This window comes from Moschus berezovskii, chromosome 4 (assembly GCF_049115385.1).
Source record: "Moschus berezovskii isolate FMDL1 chromosome 4, NW_MosBer_1.0, whole genome shotgun sequence".
In the NCBI taxonomy this organism is placed as follows: domain Eukaryota; kingdom Metazoa; phylum Chordata; class Mammalia; order Artiodactyla; family Moschidae; genus Moschus; species Moschus berezovskii.
Window position 1 is genome coordinate 97,840,728 of NC_142463.1, and position 22,407 is coordinate 97,863,134.

A 22,407-nucleotide genomic window follows, 5' to 3' on the forward strand; every position below is an offset into this window, starting at 1 on the left:
TCACTTCATGGCAAATAGATGGGGAAACAGTGGAAACAGTGTCAGACTTTATTTTTTTGGGCTCCAAAGTCACTGCAGACGGTGACTGCAGCCATGAAATTAAAAGATGCTTGCTCCTTGGAAGAAAAGTTACGACCAAACTAGGCAGCATGTTAAAAAGCAGAGAGATTACTTTGCCAACCAAGGTCCGTCTAGTCAAGGCTATGGTTTTTCCAGTGATCATGTATGGATGTGAGAGTTGGACTGTGAAGAAAGCTGATCACCGAAGAATTGATGCTTTTGAACTGTGGTGCTGGAGAAGACTCTTGAGAGCCCCTTGGACTGCAAGGAGATCCAACCAGTCCATTCTAAAGGAGATCAGTCCTGGGTGTTCATTGGAAGGACTGATGCTAAAGCTGAAACTCCAATACTTTGGCCACCTCATGTGAAGAGTTGACTCACTGGAAAAGACTCTGATGCTGGGAGGGATTGGGGGCAGGAGGAGAAGGGGACAACAGAGAATGAGATGGCTGGATGGCATCACCGACTCGATGGACGTGAGTTTGAGTGAACTCCGGGAGTTGGTGATGGACAGGGAGGCCTGGTGTGCTGTGATTCATGGGGTCGCAAAGAGTCAGACACGACTGAGTGACTGAACTGAACTGAAGGTGGGCAGACACTTCAGAATGATCGTGTTCATTCTGAGATGCTCCTGAGATGACAAGGAAACAGTTGAATACAATTGTCCTCTTCCCAGAAGAAAAAAGATTTGACTGGAGTTACAAGTTTGGGTGTGGGTAACAGAGAGATAGTAGCTAATGGCATGGGAAGAAGTAAGATTCTTGGGGAAAGAGTTCTCAAGAAATAAGAGAAGTGAAGCTGTGGTCATGCTGGAAACTCCAATACTTATCAGTTGGGTATAGGAGGAGACGGTTGGCAAAAGATAGACATGACTTAAAAAGTAGGAAAAGGTACAGAGTGTGCAGCTAGAGAACCAAGGAACCAAAAAATATGGGTGGTTACAGCTGACATCATGCGAGCAGCCTTGGTGGAGTGTGGAGGCAATGAATCGGGAGGCAGGAATAGTAGGGTGACCACTTGTGTGGACAACTATCTCAAAAACTTGCCTTGTGAGCACTATTCACAATAGCCAAGACATGGAAACAATCTAAATGTCCAACAGATGAATGGATAAAGAAGATGTGATTGATATATATATATATATATACAGACACACGATGGAATACTACTCAGCCACATAAAAGAACAAAACTGTACCATTGCAGCAACATGGAAGTACCTAGGGGTTATCCCACAAGTGAAGAAAACCAAACAGACGAGCCAAATACTATATATTACTATATGTGGAATCTAAAATATGACATAAATGAACCTATCTATGAAACAGAAACAGACTCACAGACATAGAGGATAGACTTGTGGTTGCCAAGGGAGAGGATTGGGGTAGGGATTGAGTAGAAGGCTGGGGTTAGCAGATGTAAACTATTACATATAGAATGCGTAAATAACAAGGTCCTACTGTATAGCACACAGAACTATGTTCAATATCCTATAGTAAATTATAATGGAAAAGAATATTTTTAAATACATATATTTGTAAAACTGAATCAATTTGCTGTATAGCAGATGTTAACACAACACTGTAAATCAACTATATTCCAATAAAAGAGTAAAACATAAAACTAATCTAAATGTATTAAAAAAAGAAAAAGAGAAAACCCTTAAAAAAGAAGTTAGCTTGTGAAGGGAAACTGGAGCTCTGAGATTGTTCAGTGGATGAGTGGGCAGAAGAGGAGTATAATATAAAGCTACGTGTGTATATATTAATATGCACGTATATAAAATCAGGAGATGTTGTGTTTTCAGGCTGATGGAATGCTCCAGCAGAGAGGGAGACATTGAAGTCATCAGGGAGACTCCTTGAGGAAGCAAGATGGGATAAGATCAAGTGAACGTGTCAATAAGTGGACTTTGATAGGAAGAAAGGCAATTTATTACCTTAATAAAAGGAGCAAAGATGGGATGGGTGGCTGGGTGTGGGTGCAAGGAAGAGAGAGGTCTTGATGTGTTGAGGGAATGTTTCAATGTTTTCAAGTGAAGGATGAGGCAAAGTTATCAACTCAGATGGCCAGGTATGAGGTAGGAGGTTTCACTAGAGAAGATAATGTGAGTCATCTCAGAAAGCGGGGAAGAAAGCTCACGCTCTGCCAGTGTGGAGAGTTTATTGGAAATTTTGAGACTGCTCATTTAAAATGAAACCAGAGTCCAGATCAGTGCCACTGAGTCCAATTAACTCAGAGGCATTGGTAAAACTTGTGCAAGCTCTCCTAACCATGCCTCGGATCATGGTGAGTCCACTAGAGTGAAAAACTCCTGTGCAGCTCTGAGGTGGACAGCTAGCCTCATCACAGAAAAGTCCCAAGTTGGCCAACAAAATCTTCCAGAAACTTCTACAACCATCATTTCAAATAAAATCGCAGGGTGATCTTCAGAAAAGAAGAAACTGTTTTGGGTTAAATTATTCTAAAGTTCACCTTCATTGCTTTCATTCATGTTTATACACGCATTAATATTCCATCATTCCAAAATCACTTTCTGAGTGTGATTTGTGTCTCAGAAAAGAGTCTGATGCTGGGAGGGATTGGGGGTGGGAGGAGAAGGGGACGACAGAGAATGAGATGGCTGGATGGCATCACCGACTCGATGGACATGAGTTTGAGTGAACTCCGGGAGTTGGTGATGGACAGGGAGGCCTGGCGTGCTGTGATTCATGGGGTTGCAAAGAGTCGGACACGACTGAGCGACTGAACTGAACTGAACTGAACTGAAGACAGTTGTTGTTTAGTCACTAAGTTGTATCCAACTCTTCTGCAACAAAATGGACTGTAGACTGCCAGGTTCCTCTGTCCATGGGATTTCCCAGGCAAGAATATGGAGTGGGTAGCCATTTCCTTCTCCAAGGCATCGTCCCGACCCAGGGATTGAACCCAAGTCTCCTGCATTACAGGTGGATTCTTTACCATCTGAGTCACCAGAGAATACATTCCCTTAGCAAGGCCAAACTTGATATCTTGGAGACAAGCATCTTTTAAACTAATTTCCATTAACACTGAAATGACCAACACTGATCTCCCTCCTTTCACAAAAAAGTTCTTCCTGATTTACTTCTTTAAGTAACATTTTTAAATTATAAAAATAATCATATTTGAAAAATTAGAAAAAAATTGAGGATTTACCAAAAAATTCACAGTTCCATCATCCACAGAAGATGGGTAAAGAAGCTATTAATGCCTTTTTTTTTCAAATTATATTTAGGCGTCATTTTAATGTAATCATTACTGTCACCTCTACACAAGCTCTGCATTTTCCATTTAACAATGATGTACCTTTAATGGATAAAATATCAAACAGTATTGCTATGTAAAGTATTCCTCACAGTAACTCTATACATGCTTTTCTGGTGTGCAGACACTAATTGGCAAAGAACAGAAGCAAGTGAAAACACCTGGGTCTTTCTGAGGTGTCAGAGGCAGGCAGAGAAGTCCTTGGTACATTTCTGAACATGTTCTTGGCCCTACTCAGTCCCCACTGCTCCCCCCGGCTGACTCTAGTGGTGGTCTAATTGCTCCTCTCCTGTGTCCTGTCTGTATCTCCCTCCCTCCACACCTAAGCTGAACCAAGGCAGTCCCTTTGTCCCTTTTTCTGAACAGTGATTGACTACTTGCCCCCCTAGGGGGCAAGTCAAAAAGTTCATCCTTTTCCACCAAGCCCTAATCACAGGAAAATCACCTCCTATCTATACCTTCCCTTTCCTTTCCTTCTCTTCATTCTGAATAAGCCCCTCCCCGCTATGAGTTTATATCTTTGGATCTGAGGGCAGGAGTGGGGAGAAGTAAACCAGGTTTGCTGAGCCCCCTCCTAAATCATAAGCTAAAACTTGTCTGCACCAACCTCTTCGGGCTTTCTTGCTTCTGAATAACATGACATGCATGTTCCCGTTCTAAGGTCATCTCCTTACAGCTTAAAAAACTCAGAGGAAACCCTTGCCAATTTAAGACAAAAAATTTAGGAGGGGGTGTATTCAGTAGCCCCTCTTTCTACAGTGAGAGGGGAACACAGGCTCCCCTGCATATGAAGGGAGAATCAGGTTTGTTAGAGAGTACATTTTCATTAAAATGCAGTGGTTCCAAAAGGCATCTGGATGCCTCCTATGGCGAGAAGATCTTGGACAGGCACAGAGATCTCTTACCAGTTAAGCTACATAGCAGATGCAGGGCTTTTGTCTTAGCAATAAGCAAAAAAATGTATTTGGGTTTCACATACTCAGCTGAGTATTAAATGACACCCACCTAGAATCCTTAATCTTGTTATTCTCACTTTTTAAAGGTTAAAATACAAAATTCTCCCTCTTTGGAATTGGGCAGACTAGTTATTTGACACTTTAAAAGTATTTTAGACTATGTTTTATTTCTAAATGATTTCTTAATACCAAAATTCAAATACTTTTATGGGTATTCATTCTGTTGTTTTTCACAATAGAAGGGAGGGAAATGGTAAAAGTCAGTGGGGCTGATGGTAAATATCTATACTTCATCTTGTGTGTGCATGATACATTGCTTTAGTTGTGTCCAACTTTTTGCAACCCTATGGACTATAGCCCGCTAGGCTCCTCTGTCCACGGGATTCTCCAGGTTAAGAATACTGAAGTGGTCTGCTATGCCTTCCTCCAGCAGATCTTCCTGACCCAGGGATCAAACCCACGTCTCTTAGGTCTCCAGCACTTGCAGGCGGGTTTCTTTATCACTTGTGCCACCTGGGAATACTTCATCTTACTCTTATAGATAATAGCACATCGACATATTTGTGCATAATTTATGTTCAATATATGTTCTATCATAATTCTCAAAATAATATTATTAAGGATATAGATAAGAAAAGATGTCATGGAAGTTAAGCGACTAAGTCACTCCATTATCATGTGACTTCTGAGAAACAGGGTTTATCTTCAGAGTGCTACTCAATTCTCTTTTAAAACATCATTCTATGTATCTCATAAACAATCTATTGACCACAGATGATGAGAGGACAAGATGGACCGAAAGAAATGTATGGTGTCAAATAAGTTCGAAAGAAACAGATTAAACAATATTAAAGAGATTTGTTTTCGTGAAACTCCTCCATCTTTAAAAAGCTAATACAAAGTTAATTTGAACAGGGCATTATTTATGATCTCTTTAAATGGAGAACTGGGATTAAATGGTTCTAGAACCTACTCTGGAGACAAGGTTGTGGGAACATTTGGTGGCTCAATAAATCCATACCTATAAACCTAGGTTGGGGCTGCCCTGATAGCTTAGATGGTAAAGAATCTGCCTGCAATGCAGGAGACCTGAGTTTGATTCCTGGGTTGGGAAGATCCCCTGGATAAGCAAATGGCCTCCCACTCCAGTATTATTGCCTGGGAAATCCCATGGACAGAGGAGTCTGGCAGGCTACAGTTCATTGGATAATAAAGAGTTAGACACAACTAAGCAACAAATACACACATGAACCTATACTAAGGAAATTATCCAAAATATGAAGAATTTTATGAGATTGTTCATCATGAATTATTTATTATGAAAGAATACAGAAATAATGGAGATGATGAACAATAAAGGAATTTTAAGTATGGTAGTCAATAGAATGTCACGTAGCCAATAACAATGGTAGGTGTGGATGTTGTGGTAATGAGAAAAAATTGTGGTATAAATTGAAATAAAACTGGATTAAAAATCTTTTAAAATATTACAGCTGTGTAAAGAAACACATCCATAGAAAGAAACAAAGCAAATATACCAAAATGTTAACATTAGTTGTAATAGGGTTGTGGTATTATGAACATTTTGTTATTCCTTTTCTATACTTTCTATTTCTTTGCCCTCCCTGCATGCCTGCCAAACAGAAAATACAACGCATGGGATTGAGTCAGGACCTTGCTTTCCTAGAGAACTGCTGAGGTGTAAGAAAGGTAAGCCTACAAGTGTCCTGGGTTCACTTGACCAAATGATACAATCCAGAGATTGCACAAAGTCCTGAGGTGCCATAGTGCCACCTTCAGAGTGTAATTCTTCACCCACAGAATCAGAACATAGCCATGTCTGTGTGGTGGTGGTGGTAGTGGGTAGGTCTGATGTCTATCTGATGTCTGTCTCCTGCAGGATCCTTTGTGATTCAGCCAGTGCTATCCTACATCCAGAAGGGAAGAGAGAAGGGCTGAGGACGTTTGGAGGAATCCCAGGAAATCTGGTTCTAAGAGATTCCCCCAGAGACGAACTCATATCTGGGCGGGTGGGGGTGGGTGGGTGGTGAGATTGGATAAGAAGTCAGGATTCCCTTGGGAATTGGTGGTTTCTTTGAGCAGTTCCCCCACTTAACCTCAGAATGTTGTGCGTGCATGCTAAGTCGCTTCAGTTGTGTCTGACTCTATGCGAGCCTATGGACCATAGCTTACCAGGCTTCTCTGTCCATGGGATTCTCCAGGCAAGAATACTGGAGTGGGCTGGGGATCTTCCCGACCCAGAGATAGAATCTGTGTCTCTTATGTCTTTCGTGTTGGCAGGTGGGATTTTTACCATTTGTATGCAGTGTAATTAGCGAGTTGGTAGATCCCACTGAGTAGTCATTCGCTCCTATAATGAGGCATTTCTGGGAAGTTCTCTACTGATTGCCAGCCAAAAGTTCTATTTTGCATAATTACTGAGACACAGAAGGGGTTTGCACAGTGGTTAAGAACATGATCTTAGAGTCTGACAGTTCTAGATTTAAATCCCAGCTCCATCTCCATTCAGCCACTGGAAATTTACTTAACTTTTCACACCCTCAGTTTTGCCATCTGCAAATCGAGAATAATACTCTGTACCTCATCAGTTCAGTTCAGTTCAGTTCAGTCGCTCAGTCGTGTCCGATTCTCTGCGACCCCATGAATCACAGCACGCCAGGCCTCCCCGTCCATCACCAACTCCCGGAGTTCACTCAAACTCATGTCCACAGAGTCGGTGATGCCATCCAGCCATCTCATTCTCTGTTGTCCCCTTCTCCTCCTGCCCCCAATCCCTCCCAGCATCAGAGTCTTTTCCAGTGAGTCAACTCTTCGCATGAGGTGGCCAAAATATTGGAGCTTCAGCTTTAACATCAGTCCTTCCAATGAACACCCAGGATTGATCTCCTTTAGAATGGACTGGTTGGATCTCCTTGCAGTCCAAGGGACTTTCAAGAGTCTTTTCCAACACCACAGTTCAAAAGCATCAATTCTTTGGCGATTAGCTTTCTTCACAGTCCAATTCTCACATCCATACATGACCACGGGAAAAACCATAGCCTTGACTAGACGGACCTTTGTTGGCAAAGTAATGTCTCTGCTTTTTAATATCCTATCTAGGTTGGTCATAATTTTCCTCCCAAGGAGTAAGCGTCTTTTAATTTCATGGCTGCAATCAGCATCCGCAGTGATTTTGGAACCCCCCAAAATGAAGTCTCACACTGTTTCCACTGTTTCCCCATCTATTTCCCATGAAGTGATGGGACCAGATGCCATGATCTTAGTTTTCTGAATGTTGAGCTTCAAGCCAACTTTTTCACTCTTTCACTTTCATCAAGAGGCTTTTGAGTTCCTCTTCGCTTTCTGCCATAAGGGTGGTGTCATCTGCATATCTGAGGTTATTAATATTTCTCCCGGTAATCAACAAATGTAAACAACTTAAGCATAGTGCCAAGCAGACCATAATAGTAGCTAATTACTATTATTAGCTCCTGTAACTGTAGCTATTTGTATTACAAAATACGACTCTATTTTAAATATGTATATTTCTTTACATTTTCCCCAAAGTCTGTAAATGGTTTCATTAATTAATAGCATCCCAATTAGGAAAGTGCTGCTCTAGTTTACAGATAAACCGCCAAGGAATCATACATGATTTACCCTGAATCACTGAATTTTGTAGCTCTTCAGATCCAACAGTTCTGTTGGTAGTATCCTCATTTCGATAATCCAGCCTCAAAGAATTCCATGCAGTTAGTGAGGCAAGTTATTCCTTTCCGGAAACCACATGGGTCCCTCTAAACTGACTTTCTGCTCTTCCTCTGTTTGATTTCTTAAAATAGTTTCTGAAGATTTTAACCACAACTGAATCAAAACTAACCAGCCTGTAATTTCCTGGTATGTCCCTATGGCCTTTCTTTTAAAACAAAACACACATACAAAATGGCATTACATTGGCTGGTTTCCAGTGTTTCGGGGTTTTAACTGGAGTAAGCTGGAAAACGTCAGTGAAAGTTATCTTAATTTCTCTTTGTCAGTCCTTTGGAACAGGTTCTGGGCTGTTTGGGCTTCTTCATGATATCTTATCAAATTTGGGTGCTTTTAATTTTGAGTTGTTTTAAGAAAAGTTTACCAATACCAGCTGTCCATATTCTTCACTGCATGTCCTCCTTCTCTTCAGTTCTAGGACACTGAAAAATAAGGCAGCTTGTACTAAGTAGATAAGTCAGAAAGAGAAAGAACTGCTCTGCTTTTATATAAAAGATATGCCAAAATTAGCTAAGAAAATATGAACTGGTTATTTGAATTCACAACTTAAAAGCACAGTTAGAATACATTTGGATCTTTCCCCAAAACCTATCCAAAGGTTCTGAACTCAACTCAGATGCATAGACTACATTTAGTTTGGTTGATTATTTAATTAGTTAATTTTTTTGTTTGTCTTATAGCCATTTAAATGTTTTCTTTTAGCTGAATTCTCAATATATTTTAAATATTTTGAATTCTCAATATATTTTAAATATTTTGATTCACAATGAAGTGTTTTGGTTTTTAAAATGCTTATAATTAATATATAACCTAAAATTTGTAATTAAAAAGAAGTAAAAATGTGAATAATTTTGTAATATTCAGATAATGACTAAATTAAAACATGGTTCAGAATAGAAACCAATTATTTTAAAATTATAATGAACCTTATGAAAATATATGTCCCAGTAGTTTGTTTCTCTAAATGCTTGTTTCCATAAATGTTTGTCAAACTAACAATTAACAATAAATTGATAACGATATAACTAGAAATGCACAATAAATGTTCAGATAATGATGTGTGCAAGGAAAATTCATTTTCAAACAAAACATTCTCCCATTCAGATTTTAAGATAAAATAAAATCTAATTTGGGATTAATTATATGAAAGAATCATATTCAGAAGTTCTGAAATGTTAAAATACATTTCTAGAAATAAAGTATATTTTCTTCATGATATGCATGTTTGGAAATAACCAACAAGATGTTTCCAAACAGATAAAAGTTTCAAAATATATTCAACTTTCTTAACAATTAGAGACAGGAATTTGTCTCCTAGAGATTCAAACGCTAAAGGGTTCTAAACTGTTCTTCTAAGAAATATCTTCCTTGTATTATTTTTTATAATATTAATTATCCAACATACTTTCTTCACAGACAAAGAAAATGCAATGTTAATGATTAAAAGTGGTGGAATCTAAAATAATGATATTTTTACTGTATCTGGCTATTGGAACAATATTATTAAGCATAGATGGTTAAAACAGAATCAAATATGTAGTGTACATTACATTTTTTTCCATTGGAGAAAAAGGACAGGGACCTAATTATATTATCTCTTTTTTGTCCACATAGTCTCCCTAGTATTTTCTATGACTACTGCTATGAATAATTGTCAAGCATTCCTTTTAAAAAATGCAATTCCAAAGATTCAACAAAGAAGAAACAAAACACTCTAGGTTGTACAAGAAGCATATAACTAATATTTGAGAGAAAGCAACTATATATATTTCATGTTGATGTTAAAAAGCTAAAGAGAGAGTCACTCCTCTTGCAGGAATCTCAGAATCTCACCTGGGGTTCAGAAAGAAGAAATTGGATAAAGTCCTCTTTTCTTTTTTTCATTTTCTAATCTACAACGTAGCGTCAGTTTTCATGCTTTATACTTATTTTGCTTTCTGCTCAAATTCCCTGGCTGACAAGCATTAACCTCAATTGTTCTAAGTGACCTGCTGGGCAGCGTTGTTGAAATGAACATCGATTATATCACCCCTCCAACAACTCCCTTAGTCTTGTCTTCACTGAGATAACTTTTCTGGAGAGTACTCCCTTCCTTTCAGTTTTCATCCATTTATTTAGCACTGACTTGTGTGGTTTCAACTCAGAGATTTGGGGTTGGTGTTTTGGGAATCCAATCTAATGAAGATACCGATTAGATTATGTAATTGTTGTCTCTTAATTGCTCAAAGAGTTCTCTTATGCATCTATTACTTTTTTTTTATAAATCTAAAATTCAACCCCCAATTCCTTAAGACTCTTAAATTTTCAACAAAAAGATTATTTCTGTATCTTAAGAATTTCATAACTGCATTATTATTTTGTTCACATTTCAAAACAATAACAGTGCAGAAATAATTTTATACTGTTAGCTTTAAAAATTCCTCAGCTTCCAGGATAACCCATTTATTGTTACTTAAAATTTGTTAACTGAAATCTAAAACCTACTCCTATCACAAACAACTACTGACTTAAAACAGGGAGTAAACAAGTAAATCGACACTCAGCAAGTAACTTACATTTGTAGGTGCTGTGGGAAAGCACAAAGCTAACAAAAAGTGTAAGAATTTTCGGAGAACTCACAGTCTACTTTTTATAATTCAGATTCCCATGTGACACTGGAATTTTAAAAAGCCAAGAAAAGCTGTTTCTATACTAGTTTCAAATTTTCCAATTTCTCTTCTGCCCAGTCTTAACATCCCTGAGTTCCCTGAGTATTGCTTAAGGTACAAATCTCCTGTACCCAATAGAAAGAGCTTCATATAGATGGAAAACTGTACCATCAACTGTGTCCATATAAGTAGAATTTTCCTGGGAACAATATATATCACCCTAGTAAGAGGCTAAATAGGGAATCTCTTTGAAAAATATAAAGCCCTTTATTACAAATATAAGGTGGCATTATTATTTTTTTTCGGTGATTATCCTGTCAAGAGTTCAGTACAAAAAAAAAAGAGTTCAGTGCAAAGAGGAAAGCCAAATTTGGGGAAGGGTCTTACAAACAGGAAGTAGGTATTATTGGAATGTGTTCACTTTTCTCTTTTTTTCTTCCATGACTTTGTTTTGCCTCTCCCATTTAGAGGCATAAAGAAACAATTTACTTATAAATGCATTTCATACAAACACATGCACACATACTTATTACACATGTGCATATAGAAGCATTTGATTTTCCAAAAATATTTCAGCATAATTTGGAAAATAAGAAAAACATTTCTCATTTTGACATAGGTTAAATAGCAAATGGGTTTGCAACTGGCATCACTTTGCAAAAAGGACTTTAAAATATTTTTTTTCAGATGAAAAATACAAATCTTTGGAAAACACACAGATTGACTTCATATGCAAATGAAAAATCTATATGTGAAGAAATAATCAGGTATATAATACAGGAGTAGAAGTGATGGATTGCTGCTGAAATATTTAGATTACTAGGAAGGTACAGATGTAGCCTACTATTTTAATAAGTACTCCATTGAATACCGGGTAAAATATTTAAAATAGTTAGACCCTCACTTTACGGGTTTTTCTCACCTTTTTATATTCTCCTGACTCTATGTCTCTCCTCTGGTTCCTTAATTTGTTCCTAGCATATCAACAGGCTACCATAAAAATGACCTCAGCCACATGCCCTGGAATATTGTCGCATTTCAGGGGAACTTATTTTTAATGGGTTTGTCTTTGAGAAAATGTAATTCCTCCAATAGCTCTTTGGATAGACTTTTCCCCTAAAAAGTTGAGGTGACAGTTACACGTGCTAGGTAACACTTCGTGGCAGGCTTACGGAGAGAGGAAGTGCCTCAGAGAACCTGGCTGCGGCTCAATCACTCTTGCTGTGTTTAGAAAACCCACCGTTGCCCGCCCAGTACCTTCTTCTCACTTTCCCGTCGCTGTTGGTCTTTCAACTTAATCTGAAGAAGCTGAAATTTCAAGAGTTTCCCTATCAGTGGTGAGGTTAATTTCTCTCCGCTGTCCATAATTGCTTTTGCTGCTGTTAACACCTATGAAGAAACACAATTATTAGGAAAGTGGCATTTTATAACCTTTGGCATGTCTGTCAGTGATGAAAAGACAAAATGGTATTCTGAGTTTTGTAATATTTGTCTTATTGCAAAGGTGCCTCCATGCTGGCCAAAAAAGTTAGGGAAAAATGCCCCAATGCCATAAAGAGAGGTATTTACCCTCTACTCTAAATATATTGGGTTGTCTGAAAATGAACTTTTTCCAATAAGGTCTTCCCATGATGATGCTAGACTCAGACTCCCAAAGACGGGTGGAGGACAGACAGGCGGGGCTCGGTGTCAGGATGGCCGACGGGTCAGTCTCATGCTACAGAAAGTCTATTGTTTGGCACAGCCAATAGCCCAAACTGTCAAACCTTGACTTATTAGGATGCTATAAATTAAGTAGGGTTTTATAATAATGGAAATGGCTATGTTAGCAGTCTTTTATTTCTTGGTGACCAAAGTCAAATGAAAGATAAAAGCTGTTTGACACAGAGGCGCCATGTGAATGTTGCTCCCCTACCCCCGCTCCCTCGCAATTTAATGTTGATCCTGTTGGTATGCAGCCTAATTGGGGTGAAATAAGGTTATTGAGTTTTCTTTGGGTGACGACAGCCACTAGGAACATACAGCTGTATTGTCCAGATGTGTGGCACGGACAGCCTGTTTTATAGCTGTGCTTTTTACAGCTTGTTTCCCCTAAATTTCACACAACTCTAACATCTGGGCCCTTTTCCTTGGAGCCCTATAACCACTTTATTTACTGCAAAAAAAATAAAATCATGTAAAATATACCATAAAAAGTTGTTACGTGTTTCTCTTTCTTCATGTTGTCTCCCTAATAAAGTTCACCGCGGCCGGAAGCACTGTCACGAAAGTAATCTAGTCAAAGTGTTTCTCGACTTTTGTTTTTAAGCAAGCACCAGATTTATTTATAACCTCGGGATGAATTAGGTGTTACTAAAATGTTCTGACATGTTGCTTTTCTCCCCCCTTGGAGCAATTACTCCTCAGGGCGCATATGGTGTCAATTTCAGAGCCTCCCGTCTCAGACAATGACGGCGCACACTGCATCTCATCAGGCTGCGTCTTGTCTGAGGTTCATACCAGTCCTTGGTCAGGGCTTTCCTGACCGATCCGGATCCTTAGGACTTTTCACTTTGCCAAGGGAAATAGCTGAAAGGAAGGGAGATGGCTATTTCGCTTCTAACTGCAGATGGCCCTGCGGATTATCATAAGCCAAAATGTAATTGGACCGCCTCGAGACCACATCGGGGTTTCCTGCCTTGCATCGCGGGAGGGGAAAGCCAGGGGGAGGACTCCTTTAAAGCTGCTGTTTCCAAAAACTAACGGAACAGACCAAATGTCAGAAAGCTTTGCGTGTGTCTAAGCAAACACCCTTCATGAAACAGAGCTCTTTGCTTTTTATGGCAGTTCTGCTCCTGCTAACACGATTTAGGGAAAGGGACATGATGGCTGTGATTTCTGGGAGCTGGAAAACATAAGGGTACACCTGCAGAACTTCACCATTTAATGATGACCAGACTCGAGAGAGAAGGGAATCCTGAGGGGCTGGACAGTTAGTTACACATAAAATGAAAGCAATCTGATTGGTTCCAATCTCAAGGGTAGGTGTATCTGGTTTGAAATGGTATGTTTCAATACCAGCTAAACAGTGTGCCGACAATCAGGCTTCTTTGTGACATCTGGTTCAAAATATACAGCTCTGAGTTTGTAAGGCTCAGAGCAGTCTAGCATGGGGTGTTTCCTTGTGATACAAATATAATGACAGCGTTGAAGGGAAGTCAACACTGGCCTGGGTCTCTTTTCCTGATGATCTGTGAAAACAGGATATTTACCTACGTCTGGGGTGGTGTGGGTGAAGCCTGCCTGGCGTCACGGTGATGGATGGGATGTCTCTGGAATTGCTTTTTATCCCCATGTCCCTGTGAATGTTACCTCACGGTGTTAAAATGTACTCAAAGCACAACAAAACTTCCCAAGAGAAAGGCATTTTTCAGGCCATAAATGTTATTTCTGGTTCATCAAAAAGCTGTCTAGAGAGCTGGATTTAAAACAAAAAGCTGGCAGAGCCTCAAAATAAGAATGACATCCTCCTGTGAAATGGGGAGATGAGGAGCTGCAGGGCACCCGGGTTCTCACGGACACAGAGCCCATAAGAGTAGTGGCAGGGCGGGTCCCAAGGAAGCGTCCTCCTCCCTGAACAGGCCCAGTTGGAGGCAGACTCAATGCTGATGCCCACACTCCTGGAGAAGCACCTAGCAGTGCACGTGGCATCATGAGCAACCAACAAACTTGTCCTTTCTGGAAGAGATGTGACTCCCACACGTGCCACTGTCTCTCTGTGCTTCTCCCAAAGGGAATGATCATGTGACTCCTGGGGATAATTAAAGTAACTGAAAGTCTCTTCTGAAAAAAATCTTAGACTGAAAATGTTTATGGTATGTGGGTCATCCTCAGGAGAGGTAGAAACAGAAAATTATTTATAAATGAATTTCTACTGAAAAGTCTTTCTTCTCACACCTTGTAGTTCACGCTTCCACCCACCAGGAATTGGATCTCAGATGAAAAACAATCCTTAGAAACCTTTGTCTGAAGGGTAAGTCTTGGAAGGAAGAAAAAAAATATGTGCAGAAGATGTAGATTTTAAAAGGTGGTGCAGTTTTTCGAGTAACGTTTGAGAAAAGCTCCCCTCTCTTCCCTCACTTGTAGTAACTGAAGTAATAATCAAAATTTCAACCTTTCAGAATTTTAAGCATTCCTTGTCTAGTATCTGGGCTTCCCTGGTAGCTCAGATGGTGAAGAATCTGCCTGCAATGCAGGAGACCTGAGTTCGATCCCTGGATTGGGAAGATACCCTGGAGAATGGAATGGCAACCCACTCTAGCATTCTTGCCTGCAGAATTCTGTGGAGAGACCGTGGGGTAGCAAAGAGTCAGACAAAACTGAATGGCAAACACTTTTCCAGTATCTAGCAATGTGTGTGTGTGTGTGTATCTGTGTGTCTCTCTGTATGTACACCTGTGTATCTGTGTGTGTGTATTTCTGTACGTCTGTGTGTGTGTGTGTGTGTGTTGGGGAGGTAAGACGGTAAGGGCTGTTGGTCTTGGGAGGATGAGGGATACAAGAGAAAAATGGCACAGTGAGCTGATCAGAGCTGTGCTGTAATTAGATAAAATCCCGTTTCTAGAACTAGTCAGAAAAAGTCCTGCTACTGCTACTGCTAAGTCACTTCAGTCGTGTCTGACTCTGTGTGACCCCATAGATGGAAGCCCACCAGGCTCCCCCGTCCCCGGGATTCTCCAGGCAAGAACACTGGAGTGGGTTGCCATTTTGGGTTAAAATCTGGGTACTCATCAAGTCAAAATACCAAACAAATGAGCTTGACATGAGTCAGAAACTTAAAAGATGAGTCTTATGGGCAAGTGAGACTTGTTAAATAGAGAAAAACTGTTGCCAGGCAAGGCCTGTATGTGACTCCTATACCTACTCAGGCCAGGCCATGGGGCCTGCCAGGGCTGTGGGGGATGTCCGGGTCAAGGTGCCCGAGGTGCTCGGTTCTGGAAAAGTCTAGTGGAGGAAATTTAGCTTCAAAGAGTGCAGCCGAGGCAGGAAGACACATCTGTGTCTTACTGTGTGAAGGTCTGATTCTGAGGGTGGATGCCCCTTGTCTTCTGGGAGGTTTGTGATTTTGAGCACACTAAGAAATAAAAGCGTTTCACTCTATCTCACTGGCCTGCCTCAAAGATTTAGGTCATATTTACTGTTTAATGATCTGATTCAACAAAAACACACCAAATGAGCCAAATTCTTTGCTTGCCTGGGGATCAGGCCCACCCACAGCCACCAGTGCCCTCCCCCCTGCTCTTCATCCTGCTCTGAGGATCCTCCCCACATTAGCAGTAAGCACGGCATCAGTCTGGACAACACTTAGAACTGTTCCACAGGTTCCCAGGAGAGCCAAATGTATGCATGTGTGCAAATGTATGTATACATATAAACATATGCATCTATGTTTGTGTGTATATATGATAGATAGATAGAGGGGACTTCTATGGGTCTACAGATCTGCTGCCTGGCTTCCCTGGTGTGCTTACAAGAAGGCATATGAAGCAGCTTGCACTGTTGCTTAACTTGCTGCATGTTCAATCCAGGTGAGTTCTAAGGAAGGGTAAGACTTTGGATCTGCATTTCCCTTGCCTGGAGCAAGCCACGAGGAGGTGGTGGGGACAAGGGAAAGGTGCTTATGTTGGCAGAGAAGGGAGGGGTGATGGGAGAGGCATAAGGTGAGGGAAGACTTTCCCTCCAAGAGTTCCAAATAGTCACCCTTTCTCTCTGTATGTACACCTGTGTATCTGTGTGTGTGTATTTCTGTACGTCTGTGTGTGTGTGTGTGTGTGTTGGGGAGGTAAGACGGTAAGGGCTGTTGGTCTTGGGAGGATGAGGGATACAAGAGAAAAATGGCACAGTGAGCTGATCAGAGCTGTGCTGTAATTAGATAAAATCCCGTTTCTAGAACTAGTCAGAAAAAGTCCTGCTACTGCTACTGCTAAGTCACTTCAGTCGTGTCTGACTCTGTGTGACCCCATAGATGGAAGCCCACCAGGCTCCCCCGTCCCCGGGATTCTCCAGGCAAGAACACTGGAGTGGGTTGCCATTTTGGGTTAAAATCTGGGTACTCATCAAGTCAAAATACCAAACAAATGAGCTTGACATGAGTCAGAAACTTAAAAGATGAGTCTTATGGGCAAGTGAGACTTGTTAAATAGAGAAAAACTGTTGCCAGACAAGGCCTGTATGTGACTCCTATACCTACTCAGGCCAGGCCATGGGGCCTGCCAGGGCTGTGGGGGATGTCCGGGTCAAGGTGCCCGAGGTGCTCGGTTCTGGAAAAGTCTAGTGGAGGAAATTTAGCTTCAAAGAGTGCAGCCGAGGCAGGAAGACACATCTGTGTCTTACTGTGTGAAGGTCTGATTCTGAGGGTGGATGCCCCTTGTCTTCTGGGAGGTTTGTGATTTTGAGCACACTAAGAAATAAAAGCGTTTCACTCTATCTCACTGGCCTGCCTCAAAGATTTAGGTCATATTTACTGTTTAATGATCTGATTCAACAAAAACACAGCAAATGAGCCAAATTCTTTGCTTGCCTGGGGATCAGGCCCACCCACAGCCACCAGTGCCCTCCCCCCTGCTCTTCATCCTGCTCTGAGGATCCTCCCCACATTAGCAGTAAGCACGGCATCAGTCTGGACAACACTTAGAACTGTTCCACAGGTTCCCAGGAGAGCCAAATGTATGCATGTGTGCAAATGTATGTATACATATAAACATATGCATCTATGTTTGTGTGTATATATGATAGATAGATAGAGGGGACTTCTATGGGTCTACAGATCTGCTGCCTGGCTTCCCTGGTGTGCTTACAAGAAGGCATATGAAGCAGCTTGCACTGTTGCTTAACTTGCTGCATGTTCAATCCAGGTGAGTTCTAAGGAAGGGTAAGACTTTGGATCTGCATTTCCCTTGCCTGGAGCAAGCCACGAGGAGGTGGTGGGGACAAGGGAAAGGTGCTTATGTTGGCAGAGAAGGGAGGGGTGATGGGAGAGGCATAAGGTGAGGGAAGACTTTCCCTCCAAGAGTTCCAAATAGTCACCCTTTCTGCTAAAAATCTCTTGGTTTCAGGGTCTTCTTTGAGTGTCCATGGTATTTGTTAGAGTAGCTGTAGAAATGCATAAGGCATGATTTCACATTTAACCCATTATTCCTGCATCAGTGACTTAGGGTTGGTTTGGAGATGTAAAGACCTCAGCAAATAGGAACAGGATCCATAAACCTGACTCAGTCCAGACTAGCCCAGGGCTGAGCAAATAGGTCTTTCACATGCTAATTTTATTTGTTCATTTGTTTTTTCATTCATTCATTCATTTGGTATCACATTCTCTCGTTTCTCTCATTTCTTCAATGCATGACTTAAGTATAACCCTTCCTTATCATGGTACGAAGTCCAAACAGTACCAGGAGGACATACAGTGGAAAATAATGCTTCCCCAACTCCTCCATTCCATTGACCAATTCTTGTCTTAAAATAATTTCCTATGCAAATATAGACATATATCTTTTTATATTTTAATACAAATAGTATCACACTATTAATTAATTAATTAATATTGTCAGGTGGTTTGTGTTTTTACAACCACAGGTAGCCAGGACAGCTTTCTATGCTGACATGTATTGTTTGCTTATGCATTTTAAAATTATTGGCATAAACTTCTGTTGTATGGGTGTTTGGTCATTTACTTAACCAGTTCCCAACTGACGGACATTTCGGTAATTCCAGTTTTTTTTTTCTATTAAGCTCATGTGTATTTTAAATATTTATTGATACTTTCAAATTGACGTCTGAAAAGTTAGCAGCATTCTTGTTTCCACCACTCTATGCAAGGATCTGCTCCCACAAGGACCCTGTTAACTGGATATTCTCTAACTTTTGTCTATATTCATGCTGACAGATCTGTGATGGTGGAAATGTTCTTTATCAGTATTGTACGACAGAAGAGCCACCAGCCACTGACTGGTATTGAGCACTTGAATACTGCTAGTGTGACTGAGGAACTGAATTTTCAATTTTATTTAAAACTAAAATGTAAATAGCCATGTGTAGCTCGGGGCTTCTGTTTTGGTCAGGACATGTCTGTGCTGCAATAAAAAGTGGAAAAATTACTATTTCATTTAAAATTATGATTATTTAAGACAACAAGGATTTATTGTATAAGCACAGGGAAATATATTTCACATCTTATTATGACCTATACTAGAAAATAATTATATATATATATATATATATATCACTTTGCTGTATACCTGAAACTAATACAATATTGTAAATCAACTATACTTCAATAAATAAAATAATGCTCATTTAATCATCCCACCACTTTTTCCCTTTGATTTTACCCTTAAAACGGAAAGAAAAGATATACTTATGGCACCATCCTTGGCAAAGTTTATTAATGTAGGAATACTCATATGCATTATTAAATATAATGGTACACTCAGATATTACCCAGAGAAAGGTAATGGAAATTTATGACTTCCAGGCTAAGATAGTTTTTCTGCTCATTTAAGAAATACACCCTTGAACAGGTGAGGATAAGCAGGACTTGCCTGAGGCATAATTTAGAAAGATACAGAGTGCCTTTTTGCTTTCTAAATCCCTCCTGCCACTAAAACAGAAAAGATTTGACTTAGTGACTCACTCTGAATGAATTTTACTATACCAGTGAGTAAGTTGTATTATAAGGTTTTATCCTTTAGTTATAGAATGAAAGGGACAAGGAACTGATGATATGCTGCTGCTGCTGCTAAGTCGCTTCAGTCGTGTCCAACTCTGTGCGACCCCATAGACAGCAGCCCACCAGGCTCCCCCGTCCCTGGGATTCTCCAGGCAAGAACACTGGAGTGGGTTGCCATTTCCTTCTCCAATGTGTGAAAGTGAAAAGTGAAAGTGAAGTTGCTCAGTCGTGTCCGACCCTTAGTGACCCCACCGACTGCAGCCCACCAGGCTCCTCCATCCATGGGATTTTCTAGGCAAGAGTACTGGAGTGGCTTGCCATTGCCTTCTCCGACTGATGATATAATGTCAAGCAATAAGTAATAGGTGTGACAACTGAGAATTTAGGGTGGGAGGTGACTACTGTCTTTCACCTGAAAGCCTTAAATGCCTGAGGCTGGCTCTGAGGATGAATATAGTTTCGCTTTTGTGCCCCCAGAAGACTGCAGTGTGACAGCAGCCTTCCGGCCATGACTAGCTTCCCCTGCACCCACCCTCAAGTTTCGCTGCCTGGAGTTCTGATGCTCCACAACTAGGTCTGTAGGGGAAGGACTGTGCAGGGAAAATGGAAATAAGTTTGGGAGCAGGGTCAGAGGAGGAGCATCTGAGAGGATGAGAGGGTGGGTGGGGCAGAAAACCAGCAAGACAGCAGCTCTGTGCTGTGGGGAGGAATACAGGCAAGGAAACTGCTCAGGGAAGTAAGACCTGGGACTTGTCTGTGCATGATTGTGTCTGAGTGTGTGTGTGCATGCTCGTGTCTGTGCCTGAATGTATTCGTGTGTACGTCTGTGGAAGTGTATACGCATGTGAGCACAAGTATGTGTGTCTATGTGTTCAGCTGCCTTTGGGGATGGTAAAGAACATTAAAAGATAGTTTATACAAACACTGGCAAAACTGAGACAGCAGGTATGAAGAATTGGTAAAAAGAGAAAACTTTTTTAGAAAAAAAAGAGAAAACTTTTTTTAGAAAACATCTCTAATTGGCACCTTAAAAGGAATACAGTTGGTTATTTACCATCTCTAGCTAATTATCCTGCAGAACACAAGTTCTTGCTGCTGCTGCTGCTGCGTCATGTCAGTCGTGTCCGACTCTGTGAGACCCCATAGACGGCAGCCCACCAGGTTCCTCTGTCCCTGGGACTCTTCAGGCAAGAACACTGGAGTGGGTTGCCATTTCCTTCTCCAATGCATGAAAGTGAACAGTGAAAGTGAAGTCACTCAGTCGTGTCCAACTCTTAGCGACCCCACGGACTTCAGCCTCCCAGGCTCCTCCATCCATGGGATTTCCCAGGCAAGAGTACTGGAGTGGGGTGCCATTGCCTTCTCTGACACAAGTTTTTATGTTTATCAATAACACATGTCAGAATATGCATCTATATTTTCATCAAAGTAAACTGTAACTTTATGTGACATCTTCAAATTTTGCTGCTTGTGTATTGTGCTTTTGTCTTATATATGCTATGCGTGTACATGTTCATTCACCCAATTGTGTCTGTCTCTTTGAGACCTCATGGACTCCAGCCCACCAGGCTCCTCTGTCCATGGGATTTCCCAAGCAAGAATACTGGAGTGGGTTGCCGTTTCCTCCTCCAGGGGATCTTCCCAACCCAGGGATCAAACCCATGTCTCCTGTGTCTTCTGCATTGGCAGGTGGATACTTTACCACTGAGCCACCTGAGAAGCCCTATATATGCTATATATACTTATAAAATGACAAAGTCAGAGGACGTACTGCCCCAGTGTAAGTGTGTTCGTGTGTGTGTGTGTTTCACAGAATTTTCAATGTTTAGAGTGAAAGGTGAGTGAAAGGTGCTTTAGGTGGGACTGATTCTAAATATTTGAGGAAAAGGATGGATGAGCAGGTGATTTCAAATAACTGAAAAGAGCCACTTATATAGAGATTCCCTCATAGGAAAAGATTCCTGCTGGGAATTTAGGTCCTTGGGTTCAAGGGATGATGAACCAGCTGCTGAAGCCACAACTGCACATGGGCAGCGTAGTACAGAAGCACAGGCTGGATTTATATTCCAGTCTTCTCAAATAATACCACTGGGTAGCCTTGGGAAAATTCCTCAATGCCTTTAAACCTCAGATTTTTAAGCTACATCCGGGTTTTTCAACGGTGGCACTGTTGACAATGAAGGCCAGGCAATTCTTCATTGCAGGAGGATTTTGTGTTCACTGGAGGCTGTTTTTACCGCATCCTCTGGCTACCCCAATGGTGACAAGCAAAGTTATATCCAGAGAGTGCCAACTTTCCCCAGGGAACAAAAACATCCCTGGTTGAGAACCACGGATGTACATGAAGAGGATATGAAGAGTGCTTATTTCACAAGACGATATTGAGAGTTGAATGCAATAACGCACAGAAAGGCCTAGCAAGACTTAGGTGAATGATATACACTCAGAAAACCCTCACTAAAACGAGCTCTTACTGTTCTTATGCTTGTGTCCAGAGCAGGATTAGAATTCTTGAAGACCTTTCAGTTCAGGTTGGGGGAGAGAGAAAAGGAGTGGAGCAATATGCATTTGGGCAGGCAGAAGGGGACCTTAACCTGTTACCAGATAGTGGTAACCTGGATGTGCCTTTCACTTAACCCTTTCTCTGTTCTGACAAGGACAGATCGAGGTCCATTTAGAGAAAGCAGAGATAAAACCAAAAGGTGTAAAAATAGATTTCATTATGGTGCATAATGGGAGTGTGTAATGGGAGAGGGGAGAGGAGGAGGAAGTCTGCTATTCTCAATTTCTTCTGAAACTAGAGGGAGGAATGATCTGCGTGTTCTGCAACTCCTCAGCTTCCTTTCTGTTCCCTCCACTCTCTTCCCTCCTTCATTCCTCCTGCCTTTACTGAGTGCCAGCTTCACTGCATTACTTGATCCTTTATGTGTCAAGTCTATCCAGCTCACATTCTTTAAGTAATGAATAATTTCCAATGAGGCATAATT

At 40.9% G+C, this 22,407-nt stretch overlaps 1 protein-coding gene across 1 annotated transcript in view; it reads right to left on the reverse strand.

The window, feature by feature from the left end:
* SPAG17 (sperm associated antigen 17) overlaps positions 1-22,407 on the reverse strand; it is a 269,667-nt gene that overhangs the window by 191,110 nt on the left and 56,150 nt on the right. The window contains exon 4 of the mRNA XM_055403672.2: positions 11,974-12,105. Coding sequence (XP_055259647.2) covers positions 11,974-12,105 — 132 coding nt within the window. The remainder of the gene's footprint in view (positions 1-11,973; positions 12,106-22,407) is intronic.